The sequence below is a fragment of the Apteryx rowi genome, unplaced genomic scaffold, assembly GCF_003343035.1.
Source record: "Apteryx rowi isolate R43461 unplaced genomic scaffold, aptRow1 scaffold_433, whole genome shotgun sequence".
Taxonomy (NCBI): domain Eukaryota; kingdom Metazoa; phylum Chordata; class Aves; order Apterygiformes; family Apterygidae; genus Apteryx; species Apteryx rowi.
Window position 1 is genome coordinate 355,797 of NW_020450687.1, and position 19,149 is coordinate 374,945.

Here is a 19,149-nt window from a genome sequence, read left to right on the forward strand (position 1 = left end):
GGGGGGATCTGGCGAGGAGCCTGCAGAGGCCAGCTGGGGATCAGGGGGATCTATAGGGGCGCACAGAGCAGGAGGGGGCCGGCTGGAGGCCGGAGGGCGCTGGGGTGACCAGGGCGTGGGACCCTGCCGGGCTCGTCCACGAGGGTCCCAGGCGGAGCCCTGGGACCGGCTGGGTCTCCTGCGGGTTTAGCTTAATCTGGGAGCAGACTGAGCGGAACCGGGGCGGAAGACCGAGTAGCTTCAATTCCATCGAACTGGGACTTTTCAAGTTACTCATCTCTGATTTTACTCTTTTTTTTTTTTTTTTTCCCTGCCCGTGCGGAGGACGATTGCGAGCAAGGTTTTTTGGAACTACTCGTTAGTCGAGTTGTGGTCCCTGCCACAACCTCCTCTCTGGCCCAGCTGCCCAGCTCAGCTGGGCGAGGAGGCATCTGGCCGGCTTCGCTGCGCCACCAAAAGCCCCCGGTTAGGTGTAGTTCTGCCGGCGAAATGGCATCGTTTACGGTGGTTTATGCCCGCGGTGGGGGGTGTTTTGGAGTCAGCGCCACGAACAAAAGCAGAGCTTTGCCTGTACTAGCATGTCCCGCAATGGAAGCGTCTTCAGCATGAGGTTACGGTTTTTAAGTGACTTTCCTGAGCGGAGACCTGGCTGACGGTGTTGCATCCCCTTCAAAGGGTTCGCTGTGCTGGTGGCATTATGCAGGCAACTCCCAGCTGCTGCTGCTTTTGCTAGCAAAAACTCTTAAAATGAGCAAAAACAGTGCTGACAGCAAGGGTTTTGCCATTGCGACCATGAAGGGGAAGTATCTTAGATGCTTTTTTTTTTTTTTTTCCTTTCTATCTCTTTCCACCGTCTTTTTCTAGCTGCTGTTGTAGCTATGCTAATAAATGTTTCCATTGTAGGTAAGGGCACAGTCCTGAAACAAAAATGAAGTTTAAACTCCTAAGTGTCTTAAATACTTGGGGAGGATGGGGAATTCTCCGCTTTATTCTAATCATGGTGAGCCGTAACTCGTCTGCGGTCATGAGGGAGAACCTGTGACGCTTGAGAGTAAACTCTTGCTCGGTTTCTATCTCTTGCTGTGAGCACAGAAATGCTAATTTTGCAGTAACTGCTCCTGCTGGTGTCTATGGTATAATAATCTCAGCTCCTTCAAAGACTGCTTGTGTGTGCGACAGATAGGCAAAAAGAAAAGGGGCAGGAAATCCTCCAGAGAGAGAGAGAGGAAAGAGGGATTTGAAGCTGCCAGTGTGCGGCACAGATGTTTGGAAAAAGCATCTCCATCACTTACTCCGGTAGTGGTGAAAGGCCGGATTCCCTTCTCATAGCACGCTGGGTCAAAGAGTGGCCACGTTTTTTCCGTTTCCATCCTTCGTTTAAAGCCCCTTTCCAATCTGGAACTCTTCTGCCAAGTTGCAGAGCGGGGGGGGGATTTTTATTCGATGTCAAATTCCCCCAGCCACCTGTTTATCATAGTCCCGAGTGCTGCGCCCTTGCACTCCGCTTCCTTTGCAAAGCCTCGGGCTTGCTTCCAAGGCCCTGCCTCCATCTAGTTTCTTGGACTGCGTATTCCAGATCTTAGGTTCACTTTCTGTCTCAGTCACGTACTTGTGAAGCTAACTCAGGTGGGAGGCGGGGGACAGTTTATAACCTTCTTAAATTCCCAGAAAAGGAGGAGGAAAGCGCTGCGACTGAATTCTTGCCGGATTGGTGTTGTGGAACCAAAGTTCTGGGTTTTCCACCGAAAAGCCGAGTCCAGATTGCGGCGTGCTGCACACGGAGCTGTCTCGCTGCTGTCTGGCACGCCGGTTGGGCTTTGGGACGCTCTTTGGGACTTAAGGTTGCGCTGTTGCCCGTGGCAGAGCCAGGGACTGGACGTAGGCTCTCCTAGCGGTTTCCCTGAGGTTTAGGTCGCGAGTTTGATGAGTGCTCAGCATCCTGAGTGAATCCCTGCTTTGGGGCTTCAGCTGTCCCCTCGCGCAGGAACTGCTCGCCAGCCGCTTTCTCGGCGACGTTCGGGTCTAACCCGGCTCTTTCTCGGCGATCGGATGGGAAGCACCACGCAAACCGAAATGGCACGGTTCACCCCGGTTATGAAGGTCGGGCTGTACCGACGCGTGCAGTGTTTTGTAACTAGTGCGTTTCTGTAAATGGGCCAGAGATCTCTATGGCCACAGTACACAAAGGGAAAAAAAAAAGTTTTCCTTTTCAGCAATGAGAACGTGTGTGGTCGGAGAAGGGATATTGCAAAATCTGACCAGTCCTGGACACGCAGTTCGGATCTGTGTAAAGAATTTCCTTGAACTTCTGAGTTTTAATTTCTTACACGACAGGAAAGTATTGTGTGATGTTTGAGCCATAAACGCTACTGTAAGTGGATCCGTAACCAGCTTTGCTGGAGGTTTAGCAGATTATCTTTAGAAATGCATAATATTCAGCTAACGCTTTCGCTAAAGAATGTACCTTCGGCTGCGTGTTTATCCTCTGCTCTCTAGGTGCCCCTTGGAGGCAGAGTTATCTGCAACTCCTGTTTTGGTGTGCTTTTGCTTCCCTCTGGAGCTGATGTTGTGCCAAAAGTGCTGTTTATGAAATGATAGAAGGCTCTTGGGCGAGTCGTTGCTTTGAGTGTCGAGAGCAGGGGAGCGGGAGCACCCGTTAATCCACGGGGGAAGAACGGACCCGGCGAAGGCCAGAAAAACTTTTGCAAAGCCGGTGCAAAAAGCCGTCAAACTGCGGCAGCTTTGACTTGCTTTAGAAAAGTCCTTATGAAATCACAAGGTGCTTGATGCAATTTATTATTATTTTTCCCCCCTCTCCAGTCAAAGAAAGGCAAGGACTGTGACGCTGCCAGACGCCCGTACGTGCCGCAGGTGTTGCGGAGCTGGGTTTAGGGCAGTGCCCTGGTTTCAGGGCCCCGTTGGGAATGCTCCCGGTGTTTGCTGTGGTCCTCACGGGGACGGCGGTGTTGTATTTCTGCTGCGCGTCGTTGGCGTAGGTCTCCTTGACGGGCACCGCGAGGTTTGTCAGTAGGCCTGCCGGGGAGCCTGCCCTTGGCTACTTGCCACCGTGGCCGGTGAAGGAGGTTTGGGAATCCTGTAGCCGTCCAGCCCCAGGTACGGGGTGGATTTGAGTGATCAGGGCTTTGGCTGGGTGCCCACGCTTTGGTTACTAGGAAGTCGCAAACGGAATATAAGCTCGAGCAGTCCAAAGGTTGTTTCGGTTTGAGGCAGAAGCAGAGCAAGGTTTATCGCTGTACTGAAAGCGGCTTTAATTTTTCCTCGTCTTAACTGCAGGCCTGTTTTGGGGCTGCTGTCTGAGCCTTTTTTTTTTTCCCCCTCGCTTTATGGCAGGAGGTCTTCTGATGTGGTTAGTCTTGGGGCGATCGCTGGCTCCCCATCAGTGGGCTCGTTCCTCATCTTTGCTGCCTGGAGACATGCTAACGTGTTGGGTTACTGCCATATCTCCTCGTGGAGGGGAAGGGCAAGTCTCGTGGGTATCTGCTTTCAGCGAGAAACAATACTGCTTTTGTTTCGAAAGCGTGATATTAACAGGGAGAGAAGATGCACTTATCGGGGGATTAGCCCTACCATGGGAAAGGGTGGCCTTGGGGCCAGCTTGTGCTCTGGTTCATCCCCTGTTAAGAAGCTAATAGCGGCAGGATCTGCTGCGATCCTGAACCTGCAGACAGGCCGCTAAAATAGTGCGTGCTGCTGGAGTCGTTATATTGGCCGAAGACAAACTTCACATTCCAGATCGGTGCTACATCTTTTCTTTTTCCTTTTTTTTTGTTTTTTGTTTTCCCCCTCCGTTGGGTAGGTGGAGATCGCAAAGTTAGAGTAGATGAAGCTGCCTTTTGTTTAAAATTATGCCTGCACAGTAAGGACAAGAGCGYGCAGGCTGAAAGAAATGCGTAGTTCACAGCGTAGACTTGATAAACATCACGCTCCTCCTTACGAACCCTTCGGGGAGGGATGAAGCCAGGCTGAAGGAGGAGGAAAGGTATTCCTGAACGAGCAGGCTTCAAAATATGGCCCTCCAGACCTTGAAAAGAGAACTGCTCTTAACATGCCGGCAGCCACCCACTGACTGCAGCTTATCCTGGAAATATTTGTCTGCACAGTTAACCTGTCTCCTAGAGTCATGACCCAGCTTGTCAGCTTAACGCAGCATCTGCAAAGCCTGCAGCGAATTAGCTCTGCCTTCGCATGCAGCTGTGATCCAGTCATATATGTGTAAGTGGAATCTGTGGAAGGCTTCCAAAATTGCTATAATTCTGACATTGCAGCGGACACAAATGTCACGTAAGAAGAAAACCTTGGTCCTGAATCAGTAAGGCTTGGGGAGCTAGTAGCTGTTCCTGTTGCGCTGCAGTCATTTCTAGGCTTTTAAGCRACGATTTTCGATTACAGAATCTGGTATCTGACTCCTTTTGAGGAAGGGAAAGTTAAAGGCATGACCTTTTTAAAAGAGTTGCTTTCTCATGTGGCTCTTTAACCTTCTGTGGTTACTGAATGGACTGCCTGGAAGACCAGATGGGGACAGTCCAAGCTGGAGCTTCAGCTTTCCCTTACGCTGAAGTTTAAAGGTAATTCGGCCTTCCTTCTCCCCTGCCAGAAATGTTTATCCAGGCCCCGCTGACGTTTGTTCCTTCACCTGCCTTCCGCAAGCATCTTTGACGTGCGCTCCCGTCACGCAGCGCATTTAACATCCCTCCAGCTGTTGCTGCTCTGATCGCTCTCTGCGTGGTCTGGATCTAAATACGGAGCTTGGAGCTGAGCAACTGCTGCCTGCCTGATGTCCTTAAGCCGCCTGTTCCTCCATCCTGCTTGTGATGGTCGAAAAATGCCTCTTGCTCCGTGGGCTTTCCACGGACCGCTGCAGCATTTAGCTCTAGCGTGGCTGGGGCATGGGGTGGGCAGTTGCCTGGTGCAGCTGTGCTGAAGCTGCTGCTCCTTGCACACGTGGTTGTGAAGCTCTTCAGTTGTGCATCCGTTACTAAAACACCTCCTAACCCAACTATGGCTCTATTTAACAGGGCTTTTTCCATTATTATATAACCTAGTTGGACTTTAGAATTGGCCTGAATCCATAGCAAACTCAAGTATGCAGTCTTCCAGGGGAGGAAAAAATAAAAAACAAACAAAAAAAAMCCAATTGAAGCCCAATATAACTATTTTATGCCTTTTTATTATGCTGTTTCCTCTTCTTATGTGTGTGCCATCAGATAGGCTCGGCATTTGCATGGCTTCAAGACACGTAAACAGACTATCCCGCTCCTAAGCGAGGCTGTTCCCTGAAAGTGCCCGGGAGATGTGGCGTTTGCCTGGTTTCTTTCTTGGGAATTTCCGAATTGCTGTGCCGCAGGTTTAAATTGCGGGGTGGGAGTGGACCACGGACCAGCAGGACTTTCTTAAAACTGACTTTGTGATGGAGCATAAAGGGCCTTTTGTCTAAACCTTGGGAATCTAACATTTGAAATGTGCATTTCTAAATGGCTCTGTTAAGCGTGTTGTTAAGGCCGCTAGCAAAACCGGTTTGCAAAAGGAAAAATTTGGATGTCGCTCTGCAGAGCGACGGAATGAACTTGTTACTTTGGTGTGACCCTGTCTGGGGTTATAGACGTAACCGGGCCAAATCTGGTCGCTCTCTTTGACTTAACGCCCTTTCCTTCAGAGCAGCTACTGGCTTCTGTCGCCGGTAGCGAACATGGAGGAAAACGAAAAGAAAAAGGAAATGTTCAGGGTAACACGAGGCGACCGGGCAGCTTCTCCTTAGCTCTCTTCACGCAGCAGCATTTTAAAGGAAACGGGCCGTTCTTGTCTGGCAACGTGGGAAGCTCCGTTCAGTTCTCGGCACGCTGAAATGCAGCTTCTGCGTTGTTGTTTTTTCCAAGTAAAAACGTGAGTCTCCTCACCATGAGAGCGCACAGCTCCGCACGGTCAAAAAAGCACCATTGCAGGGTTTACAGAGGGGAACAAGTTGCTTTTGGGAAGACGTTTTGCAGCTCCATCCGCCGGAGCAGATGACTCTGTGCCAGGCAGGAAGTTTTAGCCGACGTGGAAGCGCTGTCGAGCAGAAGTTGTGAACGGTCAGACGTGCCTGCCGGGAGCCGGCAGCTCAACCCTCGCGCCCCGCCAGCGTTTCTCGTTGCGTCTTGCCCTTGTTCAGGCAGCTCAGGCAAGCAGAGGGATAAACATTTGCTTCCTTTATTATAAAGCCGTTCAAAGGAGCAGCTGGAAACCTCATCCAGCGAGGGCCGGCCGTTCTGTTGCCAGACTCGCTTTAGAAGCGCCGAGACTCGCCATCGGTGGCGGCGGCGCAGCCCTGCTTGCCGTAATCGGCCCGATCCTCGCCCTGCGCGTTAACGTTTCGCCTTTGATCGTAGCAAACGAGGAGCCTCTCACCCGGAGAAGCGGAGTTAGTGCAGGACAGCCGTGGGAAGGTATGTGTGAAAGGAGCGTGTGCGGGGGGAGTTATGATGAGAATGTGTGTGTGCGTCTTTGTTTTTTGTTTAAAGTGTGGATTTTGTAGCCACGCTGTTAGCTTCGGGTCTCAAGGTTAACTAGCTTGCTCAGTAAATTCAGTTTTTACATCAAGCGTTTGGTGCTGCTGATACTCTGTGACCATTTTATCAAACTGGCATGGACGTTCGTGTGTCCTCTATCAGCAAATTTGGCCTGAGCGTCTGGATTAGCTGCAAGGAAAGACTAAAACTAGCCCAGCAGGGAGGCGTTGGGGGGTTTTTGCTCCCCGCTTCACTCTTCCGTCTGGGGAGCTGTCGAAACGTGGTGGTTGGCACGGGCTYGCCGCTGAAGCACGGCAATTATAAACCGCCCCGGCAAGAGCTTTCGGCTGGGCTTTGCGCGCGTGTTCAGTGGCGATGCCGTATGGGTCTCATCTTGCCGGCCAGCTTTCCAAAAAAGAAACCAGAGAAATTTTTGAGAAATCCCATGGCTCGCTGGGATTTACTTAAGGGCTTTCTTATGAGTAAGGCAGCAGGATGTGAGTTGCCTTGGAGCTCTCGGGTCACTGGAAGGGAAGTGGCCACATGTGTCTGACCCCTCCCTATCAGCGGCCCGCAGCAGAGTTCAGATCGCAGTCGTGCATGAAACAGTATGTTTTTGCTGAAAAAGAAGGAAGCCCTTGGCCTCGGCGCCCACGAACGCTCGCGGAGGGTTGCAGAGCCGCGCTGCGCAGTTGCAGGAGCAATCTGCAGGGGCTGGAAAGGCAGGTAGGAGCTTGCTGACGCGCCGGCGTTAATTCTGGCTCCCGTTAATCCCCTGGACGGCGTTAGCGACGGAGGGCACTGCTGCGTGTTGCGCGGGGCAGGCGCTTAGGAGGTGACGGAAATAGTCATGAGACTCCTGAAAGAGGGTTTGGGGCTGTTCTGCCTCTCGAGCGAGGGGAAGTATCTAGTGGAGACGCTGCTTCCATCCGACAAGGCCAGGCAACGTTATCTCGGGGGACGGCTGCAAGGGACTTGTGAAGGTAGGACGTTTCCAGGTGTCTTGGAGGTGGTGACTGTCCTTTTTTCATACTCTCTCTGAGCTGCTTGGAAAAATAACTGAGAGCCTTTCCGGAGACTGCCTCTAAAATAAGGCCGTACTGTGTGATCTCCCTTTACCGGCTAGGGAAGAGGAGTGGTAGAGTGTTGTTGCAAACAGCATCGCCCTCGATTTCCATCAGCAGAAGTAAGTTCTAGGACTAGGACTGAAACATAAGAGCAATGAGAGAGGGGAGAAGACGGCCTCTTGGCTCAGCAGCCGTTCGTTGGGAAGGGAGGGCCAGGCCGGGCCTCAAAAGCCCCTCGCTGCGCAGATAAATAACCTGCTAAACTGCAGGAGCCAAGCAAAATAGTGAACCACTCCTCTCCTGTCCTTGGGAAGAGAGGTAGCACTGCTGCTCCGGAGAAGAGTTAGAGGTTTATTTTGCTCCGTGCTGTCTGCTGCAGTGTAGGAATTTTTTTTATTATTATTATTTTATTCCCCCCCGCAGCAGTTTGTGTGTTCTTGTGGGAGTGACGGCCAAGGTCCTCTCTGAACATGTGTGACGTGTGCTGTAATCTTGGCTGGCTGAAAAAGAGGAATAAACAAAGCTTGCTGCCTATTTTTTTTTTTTTTTTTTCTTTAGAGCTTGCAAATCCCATCCAGGTGATTCGCATGCCCCATGTCCTAATTGATCTTGATCTTGCCTTTCCCTTCTGTGTAAAGGCAGTGCCTGAGCTGTGACTCCTGTCTGTGGAAGGAGGTGTTAGAAGTGTGATATCATCTTCAAGCAATGTCAGTGATGCTTTTGGTCTCCGCGCGTCTCGTTTTCTTTCTCTCGAGCCAAACGTTTCTTTCAGCCCGGTTGCAAAGACCATGATGAAATACACTGCATCCGCTTGGAAGTCTTAGCTGTTGATTTTACTAGTGTCTTCAGACAGATGCTGAATCATCTGAATGTCTTCTTGAATGGTGTCTCACTAGGAGGAAGAAGCTGCTTGTAGGACAGATACTGCCTTGATTCCAAGCCATGTTCAAATCCTTTTCACCCTGCTCACGTGACAATTTCTTCTGGAAAATGCTTGGCGTTCGCTTCGCTGACGTGCACGGGCAAGCCCAGGGGATACTTTTTCCAGTTTTGCTATTCGGTTTCAGTGCTCTTCTCTTTGGGCCCTGTAACCACAGCCTTTCTCTTGCTTGAAAAATATATCCTTGCGCAGTGAAAGGGAAGATGCCCGAGCCTCGTCTCGGGCTGGCGTGGATGGGGAGTGACTTCCTGAAGTCACTGGAATTAGACGGATCTTCGGTGAGGTCGGGAGGACGCGAGTCGTAGCAGACCCCGGATGCTTCCACTCCTTGGGGGGACTGGACCAAAGGTGACACTCGTGCATTTTTGAAGGATATTCCTTTCCTGGTCTCCAGGGGAAGGAAACCGTTGCATATGAGTATTTCGCTGGGACCGATTTCCTGCTGGGAATTGCTGCGGACTCAGCACCTGCTGTCCACGTTGTTAGCCGAGGGAGCTCCTGACTTTGAAACAAGCCCTGCCTTCATCCCGAATGCGCTCGGGAGGGACGGCGCGGGCTCAGGACGGCGCCGGAGCTGGACGGGCACGGTCCCCCGGTGCTTCCGCCCTGCAGAATAACTTGGTGTTTTGCTGTAGGATGTGGTGAGACTGTGACACAGCTCTCGCTAACCAGAGCCGCTGCGTTCTGCGGTGGACGTCCCTCCTTGCCGGTCGTTACTTCCTCCTAACTGCGTCTGTGGTGCAATCGAGCACCTTTTAAGGTTGCGTTTTCGGGGAGGGGTTCGTCATTTTGCTTTTTTTTTTTTTGACCCTTACGTGGTCGCTTATGTGGTCGCATCAGCAGCTCTTACAGCAGCGCTGTGTGCAGAGAGCATGCTACACGGCAAAAACGTGCTTTCAGTCACACTCGTTTAGTCCYGAGTGAATCTTTCATTGAACCACGTTAAAATATTTTTTTCCATTTGTCTCAGCTCAGTACATGTCGTGGCCCCAGTTGTAACAGGAGTTTGGATCACTCTGCGCCTATATAGAATAGCATACGGAGCCCATTCCTACGTGAAAAGCAGCACTAGAAAAACAGTAAACGTGTTCTTAGTGAGACAAACCGATGCGGTACGTGTTTTTCTTTTTTCTYCCCCCCCCCCCCTTGCTGTAATTAAATAAGAAAACAAGAGGCCTTGGTTTCAATCTTTTTAATCTTTCTCCGAAGAAATGCTGATTAGCGCTCTGCGTTATCTGTTAAAGATGGGCTGGCGTGCAGCAAACTTAGGCTTGACCTTAAATGTGAGATTTCCTTGTTAACGTTTGAGGATCCTATTTGCCGACATAAGTGGTTCTACCCCTTTCTATAAATAGGTTTCTGCTTGATGAGAGAGGTTTGTTTGCTCTTTCTCAGCAAATGATGAAAACAGTTGTTCACAAGGGTCTGGGAGGCATCAGTTTTAGTCAACTGTTGTTACTTTATTTCTCCGTCCAACATATGTAAAATATATTTGTGCTAGAAACGTCTTTCTGTATTGAGCTTCCATCAAAGAGCAGCTTGACACAAATTATAAGGGGGAGGGTGGATGTGGGAACAAAGGAGGGATAATTAACTGCAGATAAACAGAATTAACTTTGGAAGGACACCGTCAAGAAACAGATCTTAGCTTGTGCGTCTAAGCCTCTCGGAGCTAATCCTTTTTCATAGGTTGGAGGAGGAAGACGAGCTTTCCTGGTCTCTCAGCCGGTTTCCTAACTCGAAGTGAACTAAACCAAAATGACGAATATACTTACGGTCTCTCTGCACCTGCAGCGAAGGCTATGGCTCTTTTTAAAGCTGGTGTTATTTTGGGGATGTTCTGGTTCTGGGTGCCTGAGCTGTGACTCCTTCCTCTTGGCCTCCTCAGCCCTTCCTTGTCTTTGACTGCGAATGCACCTCCTGTGCGAACAGCTATTGTGTTAGAATACATCTTGCAACAGATTTGAACGCTAATGGAGGTTGTTATCACTTCTCATTTTAAATAGGTTAATCTCCAAAGAGGGAAAAACAGCCTAGGTAAAAAAAAAAAAATTGAGTAAAAAAAAGTCTAACTTACCCTCTTATCCTTCTTAACTCTATATTGCAACTGAGTAGACAGTGGCAGGGCTTCCCCTTGGTTCTGTGTGATCTGGGTCTTCTGGTATGGTGATGGTAAGGTCCCCTGATGCCTTAAGACTGGAGTCTGGGCTTTGTGCTAGCCCGAAAGAATTGGGGCGCTGCAAATCCATGAGCCCTGTTGCACCTTTCTGCTTTGTTGCTCAGGAGCAAAAACGGCTCTAGCAACCTGCATGATTTTGACAGTACATCAAGGCAAGGATTGTGGTGGTTGCAACCTGCGCTGGCTTAGTCCCTCCTTCATGTCTTTCATTTTGCTCCTTGCTGTCCCGTCTCTTCCCTGTGGGACTGTCAGGCTGGTTCCCTTATCCTGCTGTTCTGCGTGTGAGCACGCAGGCAGGTCTTGCAGGGCCCAAGTCACCAAACGGTGCCTCCTCTGCTTCAGACTTGACTATCAAGGGAGAGGGGAGATGGGGCAGAGAAAAAGCTGGCACTGGCCTCCAATTCTCTTCCCGGCTCTGGGGCGAGGGCCCAGATGGTATCCCAGATCTCCTCCTGCGGGATTTAGACAAGGTTTCCTGTTGAAAGAGCTGCTTCTAATCACTGCCCTTCTGTGCTGCATTGCAGATCAGCACATGCTGTCAGGACCAGATGAGCAAAGAGAGAGTTCTCTGAAGATCAGTCCCTTGCAGCCCTGCCCCTGGAAGTGGTCCAGCAGCTGTGTGTCTCCGGCTGTCATCGCTACGGATCTGGAAGAGAAAGAAGAAGAGAAGAAAAATGTCCCATGCTTTAAAGCAAGTGTTCAATAAAGACAAAACTTTCCGGCCCAAGCGCAAGTTTGAGCCGGGGACTCAGCGGTTTGAGCTGCACAAGAAGGCTCAGGCCTCTCTCAATGCTGGCCTGGACTTGAAAGTTGCCGTCCAGCTGCCACCAGGGGAGGAGCAGAACGACTGGGTGGCAGTGCACGTGGTAGACTTCTTCAACCGCATCAACCTGATATACGGCACCATCAGTGACTATTGCACGGAGCAGTCCTGCCCCGTCATGTCTGGGGGTCCCAAGTACGAATACAGATGGCAGGACGAGCACAAGTACCGGAAACCCACGGCCCTGTCTGCTCCCCAGTACATGAACCTCCTGATGGACTGGATTGAGGTACAGATCAACAACGAGGACATCTTTCCCACTAATGTTGGTGAGTTCAGTTCCAGCCGTAGCTGAAGGGGGGGAGCCAGTGCAGAGCCGTCCCCTTTGAGCCCTCGGGTCCTGTTTCTTTTCCAGGAGATGCTGTTACTGCTCAGTGTCACGCAGGTCACTGTTGCAGTAGAGCTATTTCCTTTTGCACTGCTTGGAAGCCGGCAGCGTAATAAGCTCTTTCGAGCACATTAAGACACTTCAGACCTCTTCTCCAGTGCTAAATACCCAGAGTTGCAACACATCTCATTTGGAGTCATGGTTACTTAGAGGAAAGCAAAGCGAAGCCAAGCCTGGGCAGTGAAAATAAGAGGCTGCTCTTAAAGTTCAGCCTATGACGTGACTCTGTCAGTAGTTCAGGCTGGACGTGGTCTCTTGAAGGACAGCTCTTTTAGAGCTGATTGCTAGTTTGGGTTCAATATGCATGCTCYGCATTGGCCTGGTAGCGGTGGCCGCGTCTCCATAATTAGCCTTTTCATTATTACAGGCTGGTGCTAGCTGACTTTGCCCTTTCTAGCTCAGTACTTGTTGATACGCAGTCAGTTGTTTTGTGACAGCTGGGTGGGATGCTGACATGTGCACGAAAGGAGGGACAGTATTTTATCTATTGCCAGGGTGATGGAAATGAGAGCTTGTCCGAAGATGTCTAAATCTGTACATCCAAGCGCAGAGCTTCCTGTACTTGTTTGGGGAGAAAAAAAGTTGTGTGGGTGGGTTTTTTTGTTTGTTTTTTTTTTTCTTTCCTCCTATCTTGTGTTGAGTAAGAATTGAGGTCTAAAGGATTAGGCAGATGCAATTGCTCACGTTCACAGCTCCCATAGTCTGGAAGGCAAAAGACAAGATGCAGCAGAGGTGTGCGAAGTGGCAGAAGGGCCGTCCCTGCCTTGAAACGAGTCCTGGTTGGAGKGTGACTTCATTCTCACCTGCTTGGCAACCTCCCCACTTTCACACCAAGAAGTGGCTGGACCTGCTGCTCGGGCAGGCTCAGCTCCTTGCCCTTCCCAAGCAGCCCGAGGCAGTTGGTAGGGCACCTTGGTTTGGCACGTGGATAGTTGGGGCCACGCTGGAGAGCAGAAGTGAGTTGCCAACGGCTGCACATGAAGCATGCGCATTCCTTGCTTGTTCACGTGTCTGCTTTTGCAGTGCAGCCTAGYTGCCACCATCGGGGCAGGTAAGTCTTCTGCTAAAGGAAGTGGCCCCAAGTTGGAGATGATGTTTAGTAGCTCCCTCCTTTCTGCCACGACATTCATCCCGTCAGAGCTCTGATGGGGTGCAGTTGGTCTCTGTTTAGGAAGCGTTTGCCTCTCCAGCCGCAGGAGCAGCCATASGGTCCGTCTTACCCATGCCAGAAAAGTGCTTGACCCTGGCGTAAGCGGTGGGAATAGGCCCATAAACAGCCAGTTCTTCAGACAATCAAAACATAAAATCCTCCRCCTCCATCCCTCTTGYTACCCAAACRAATGCCCTGCTGTTTTATTTAGGGCTTTTCTGTAAGACTCTMTGGRGACTAAGCAGGGTATTTGTTCTGCKCAGAGAGGTGAGACAAGTTTCTGGAGGCAGTGGGGTTTTCTTTAGCTTTGCTTTTACGGGATTGCCCAGCTTAATGCAGACAGTGAAATGTTGGAATTCTTGCAGAGCACTTAAAAGGCTTAACTAATCCTTGTTCCTCCGGAGATGACCCATGTGAACTTTAAACTGCAATATTCTACTAAGGCAGCTAGTTGGTCAGAGACTGCTCTGCTGCAGGGCCCCTAACTAAACAAATCCTAAAAAACTCRGACCGGGCTCACAGCTTCACACAAAGTGATGCCTTTAAATGGGACCTTAATGTCTTAAATTTCTAACCAAAGAGCTAAAGACACTTCAAAATAYGTGATAACTCTAGGGAGTTAACGGCGCTGACTCTTTCTTTTGGGAAACTGCTTCTGGAGTGGAATTTGGTAGTTTTCTAATATTTTTCACTGTTTATATAAACATGCCAGATAGGAGCAGAAGAAAACTCTGTCAGACTGAAACAGCTGCTGGAAATCTCTGCTGACGCTCATCTTGTTTGCTTTCCGCTCTGTTGCTAGCAGCAATTGATGGTGTGCAGGACTTTGTAACGTAAGAAATCGTTGCTTTGAAAAATCTGTCCCAGAAGGTGAAAGAAAAAGGAAGGGGGAACTGTACCTTGGGCAAACTCTTGTCTCAAAATATATGTTTTGCCAAGAATTATGATGATGATTATTTTGTCCCGAGGAACCGGTTTTAACTTGAGTGAAGTTTCTGATGGTCAGATCTTCCCTCCCAGGTACTCCYTTCCCTAAGAACTTCCTGCCGGTGGTGAAGAAAATCCTCTCCAGGCTCTTCCGGGTCTTTGTCCACGTCTACATCCACCACTTTGACAGGATCACCCAGATGGGCTCGGAAGCCCACGTGAACACCTGCTACAAGCACTTTTACTACTTTGTGAAAGAGTTCAATCTAATAGACACCAAGGAGTTGGAACCACTGGTGAGTAGCCAGGTGGGGTCAGGGGCTGTGCCGCTCAAAGGGGCACAGGTGAATGTTGGTGCGTCAGAGCCCACGGCCAGCGTGGAAAGGGCAGGCTGAGGGTAGAGGTGTCGTGGAGGTTTTGTTTGCCTTCTCAGAACTGTTTGCCCAAATTCAGGCCATCAGTYGGCCATGTGATTTGCCCGACTGGGAAGCTGTGAGTCAGGACRCGCATGTAGAGCTAAGCAGGGTTGTTTGGGCATGGATGGAGGAAGCTTATTTGTTCTTCTTACTTGTCCARCAACCTCGTTGTGTTGCCAGTAGCCAGCTTGCCTTGCTTGTGGGCACGGTCTGAGCCCAGCCCAGCGCTATTAGCCATCCGGATGTGGATGGGAGAATGAAACTCCCTTCCCTGTGCTCACTTCCCATTCTGAAGAGCAAGGACGATAGCACCACCCTCATGAGAAGTCTGAAGGATGGAGAATGTGGCATATCAGACCTAAGAGGTGGTGATGGTATTTCTAAAGCTGTAGGCAGCAGAGCAAATTTGGAGAGCTGTCGGGCGGTGGGAGGGTGTCCTGCCCCTGCCTGGGAATGGGGATGGGGGGAAACATGGGCCTACCCAAACCAGACCATTGAGTAACAGAGTTGCTGCATGCCTGAAGAGGATATTTCTGACTAAACCAAGGTGAGGTGTTTTTCTTCATCCCACCCTCGCCTGGGAATTGATATCTTAGTTTATGGTTCTGTGTCTTGTCTGTCCCTTTGACAGAAGGAAATGACCTCCCGGATGTGCCACTGAGATCAGACCTTCCTGCTCTCACCTTGGTGTCTCTTCAAGGACTCCGGGTCCCACTCCTGCATTGGAGACATGGTTCAAGGGGAGAACAGAGACGTTTTGTTAAAGAAATCTATATATTTTTAATGAGTTTCAATGTAAAACTGTGAGATTGCAGGAATATTTTTTTAAAGATGCTCTAGATAAACTAGTTTTTTATAGTAATTTCTATAAAAGAAAGAAAATATTTTTGGCCATGTGGTGGAAATACTCAATCTCTGAGGAGGGAAGAGCCACCCTGTGCTGCCTCTTCCCCGTCCCCTCACCGCAGTGGCATTAAGCGAGCCGAGATGCTTCAGGCAGAGCCATGCTGTGTAGCTGGTGCCGAGATGGAAGCGGTTCCCTCTGGACACCAACTCCCACCGTGCAGGGAGGTTACGTGGGGATGGGGAAGGACACATTTGTGTGTCTGGATTCACTGGGGCACTGCAAGGAACTGCTTGGTTCCAGCACCTCTTCCACTGGCTTTAAGTTAAGGTTGTGGACAGGGCTGCTCTTGTGCTTACCCTTGTACTGGGCAGCCTGTCCCCAAGGTCTGGGCCACCTTTCTTTCTCTCTAAAAGAACCTGGACTTCTTTCTTTCATGGCTAGGCCAGAGCTGCCACTGCTGATGGATTTTTGTCCCCTGTGGAGGCCACCAAGGCCTGGGCTCGCTTGGGTTGGTTTTCTCCCATCACTGTGCTGTGCTGGAGCACTCCTGTTGTGAACCTGCTCTTGCCTTTTACATCAGCCCAGAGCTGAGCTTCTCCCTGGGGCGTAACCCAGCTGTGGCTCTGGGTACAACGTCCCCACGAGGGGCTGGGATCGGCACCGGCAGCGTTAGGACGCGCAGGCCTTGGCCTCTTGGGAACGAGCAGAGGGAAACCACTGGGAGAGGAGTGGGGAAGCCTCTTCAAACACCTGCGCTTCCCTTTCTCCTTGCGGTAAGGCTGACCCTGCCAAGAAGGAACTGGGCTGGTTGCTCTCCAGCCTCCCTTACTGGCTGTGTGTGGACAATTTTCTGGTTCCTATGAGGGTACTAAACCTTATCTCTCTTCCGGAGCAACATTCCCCGCTCTGCTGTACGCATCTCTTCATAACCAAAGTATCTGGTACGTAGCCAGAGACCACTAGCCTTACGTACTGCTTGCACAAGCAGCTCTGCTGCGTGATGAGAGCTTGGCGGTGCCCCTGAGGTAGGTAGCTAGGTCTACCTAGGATTTGGGGGTGGGGGGGGAAGCAGGGCTTACAGTAAGAGAAAAAGAGGTTTTATGAAYGGCGACCAAACTGTACCACTAACCGCTTCTTCCTTGTAAGGATTTTCTGTGTCCTGGAATCTCTGTACATACGTGACTCTCATTTCTTGTACTATCATTAGGACACTTTGCAAATACCACTATAGCTGTTGAAATGGAACCAATAAATTATGTTGTATTTACATAGCACACTCCGCTTGCTAAACGCCTCGTGATTACACGTTCGTCAGAGGCTTTCTATAGCAAAACAAACACGATGTTTTTGGACTCCGGGGGAAGCGCGGTGAGGGGTCGCTTAGTGCGGCCGCTGGACGATCGTGGGTATATACGTGGGTATATTCTGCAGCACCAGGAATTCGTCCTGGTCTCCCACTGCGGTGCCTGGGTTGCTCTTGACGTTCCCAGACCTATGGGGCAGAGTAAGCACGTGCTGGAGTTCAACCAGAAGTTTGGGAGCGTCCACGTTTGTCTGTGCAGTGCCACCGTACCCAAAAGGCCGAGCTGTTTTCCCAGCGCAGCTGCTCTTCTCCATTTGCAGGTCTCCTTAAAAACCTCAGCGGAGGTGTGCGTAGGGGAGATGGATTTGAGCTTACTGACCGACTTGTCTTCCCTGCCGTCGGCAGGCTCCCTGGAAGGAGTCCATGGGCCTGGCCTTCAAGGTTGATAAACTAGATTGGCCAAGGCTCTGCTTTTGGCGTTCCCCACAAATTAGTTTTGCCGCCAGGAAGGAGACCAGGAAGCAGAGCGACTTCGCCTCCACGGCCGTCAGCTCTCGTGCCCGTACCGGACCTGGCCATGCCCTGGTTGCGGCGTCGTGTCCCCCCTGCTCTTGGGCGAGCGGGGCTCAGCTCTGCGCCGGGCAGAGATGCTGAGCATTCCCAAGCGGCGTCCGTCCCCCTCTCTGGGCGAAGGGTAGTGGAGGGCCTGCTTTTGGGTGCAGTTTGGCCGTAGCTGCAGGCGGCTCTGCAACCCTCTGGCCCTCCTCATCCTCCCTGCGGCGGTAATAAATCCTGCTGCGTGCTGGAAAGAGGAAAAGGAAGGTTTTTCTGGGGGGGCYGGAGCTGTGCCCCCGGGGGGACGATAGCCGAGAGGCTCTCGGTGCTGATCCAGCGTGGGAAGAGGGGGGGAAAGCGGCACGTAGCTGGCAGCGTTGCGGACTGCGGCAGCGGCGCCGGGGCCGCTAGAGGGTGCAGCCTGCCCGCGCTGCGCCGCGGCCGCAGGGTCCGGGCACCGAGCCGCAGCGCCTGCAGCTCCCCGCAGCCAGGCCAGACCCTGCGGAGCAAGAGGCGCGGGGAGCCGGACGCTGGAGTTCAGGGGGGCCCAGTTAGCTTGATTTCGCTTTCTGTTTGGCGTTGGCCTCGTTAGTTATAACGAACGTTGTGCCGGTGGGTGCGCTGCACCCATCCCCTCGTCACCCGGCACTGGGCGGCTCTTCGGCCACGGCGTCGCTGCTGCCTCTCGATACCTTCCCGCGTGTTTGGGGAAGATCCGGCCCTTTTCCCTGCGGGACGGGCTCAGCCGAGGGGGAAGCAGCTGAGGCGCCCGGAGCTCTCGGCTCCAGCACCCCTAGGTGCCGCTGCAGGCGAGCGGGCGCTCCGCGGCGTGCAGCCATCCGGCGTCTTGCCCGGACAAGTTCGCAGAGCTCCCGCAGTCCGGGCTCGGGCCCATCGCGGCCTCGTGTTCGCTGCTTGTGTTCTCGCCCCCAGCTTTGCCGGTGGTCCCGGATCATCCCGCGTCGCCCCGAATCAGCCCCGGCCCCGTTAGGGGTTGGGGATTAACGTCGCTTCTTGCGGCCCAGCTGGGATTTCCATCGGGGGCGTTTCGAAGCCACCTGGAAGTACTTCTCCCATCTGCCACCGGCGACGGAGACCCCCCCTGCCTGCCCCCAGCGCCCCAAATCCACCGGAAACCGCAGCCGGCAGCTCCCAAACCGCGGCACCGCAGGGAGAACGGGCTCGTCGCTATTGGGAGCCAGGGAGCCCTCGCTCGGAAAACGCTGTTTTGGGCTGGACGTGCATCCCTGGGTGAGGGGCCGCGCGTGAGGGTCCCTCCATCGCCTCCCGGCACCCCGGCAGCACCAGGAGAGTCAAACCTCCCCATTTCCATCTGGCAGGAAATTCCAGGGTTTTTGCAAGATTTTTTTTCAGCTGAAATGGAGCCACCGCTCGAAATCCTCGTGTTTCCAGCGGAGGAAATCTGCGCTAACCTCTCCGCGCCGGGGGAGTAACGCAAGGGAAAAGGGGTTTTTCTTCCAAACTGGCCAAAGCAACAGGGCCGGGAAGGGATGAGGAAGCGCTGCAAGACCCGGCGTTCCCGCTGGCTCCGTGCACGTTGCGGCTCATCCGTGCCCTGCTGGCCCGCGGCACGGGAACCGGGCACCTCGCTGCGGACGGGGGCTCGACGGCACCCACGGGAGCCTCCCCCTGCACCCACGGGCCGCGCGGGGCCGCTGTCCCCTCCCCGCGTGACTCACGCTCCCTTCGCCCGCTCCAACAATAGCCGGTTTCCGGACCGGCGGCTCAGCCCGTCTCGCTTTCCTGTTTTCCCTCGGCCGGGCCCAGCGCAGGTCCCCCGGTTCCCCACGTCTCTGAGCCTCATCCCAGGGTGCAGGGAAATTCCAGGGTTTTTTGCAAGCTTCATCCCGGGGCCCAGGGAAATGGTAGGTTTTTTGCAAGCCTCGGCTCAGGGTGCAGGGAAATTCCCATTTTTTTGCAAGCTTCATCCCAGGGTGCAGGGAAAATGCAGCTTTTTGCAAGCCTCATCCCGGGGTGCAGGGAAAATGCAGCTTTTTGCAAGCCTCATCCCGGGGTGCAGGGAAAAT

The 19,149-nt window shown here is 52.2% G+C and overlaps 1 protein-coding gene across 3 annotated transcripts; it reads left to right on the forward strand.

Moving 5' to 3' along the window:
• The first annotated feature begins 6,757 nt into the window (after nucleotides 1-6,757).
• Nucleotides 6,758-16,519, forward strand: MOB3A (MOB kinase activator 3A). Of its 3 annotated transcripts, none has more exons than XM_026076520.1 (4): nucleotides 6,758-7,232; nucleotides 11,217-11,784; nucleotides 14,074-14,276; nucleotides 15,028-16,519. In XM_026076520.1, exons 2-4 carry the CDS (start codon nucleotides 11,367-11,369, stop codon nucleotides 15,055-15,057), a joined length of 651 nt encoding a protein of 216 aa, XP_025932305.1. In that variant the 5' UTR covers nucleotides 6,758-7,232; nucleotides 11,217-11,366; the 3' UTR covers nucleotides 15,058-16,519. The 3 variants fall into 3 exon arrangements, with proteins under 3 accessions (XP_025932305.1, XP_025932304.1, XP_025932303.1); XM_026076519.1 differs by lacking the exon at nucleotides 6,758-7,232 and adding an exon at nucleotides 7,279-7,489; XM_026076518.1 differs by lacking the exon at nucleotides 6,758-7,232 and adding an exon at nucleotides 9,466-9,625.
• Nucleotides 16,520-19,149: the final 2,630 nt, after the last annotated feature.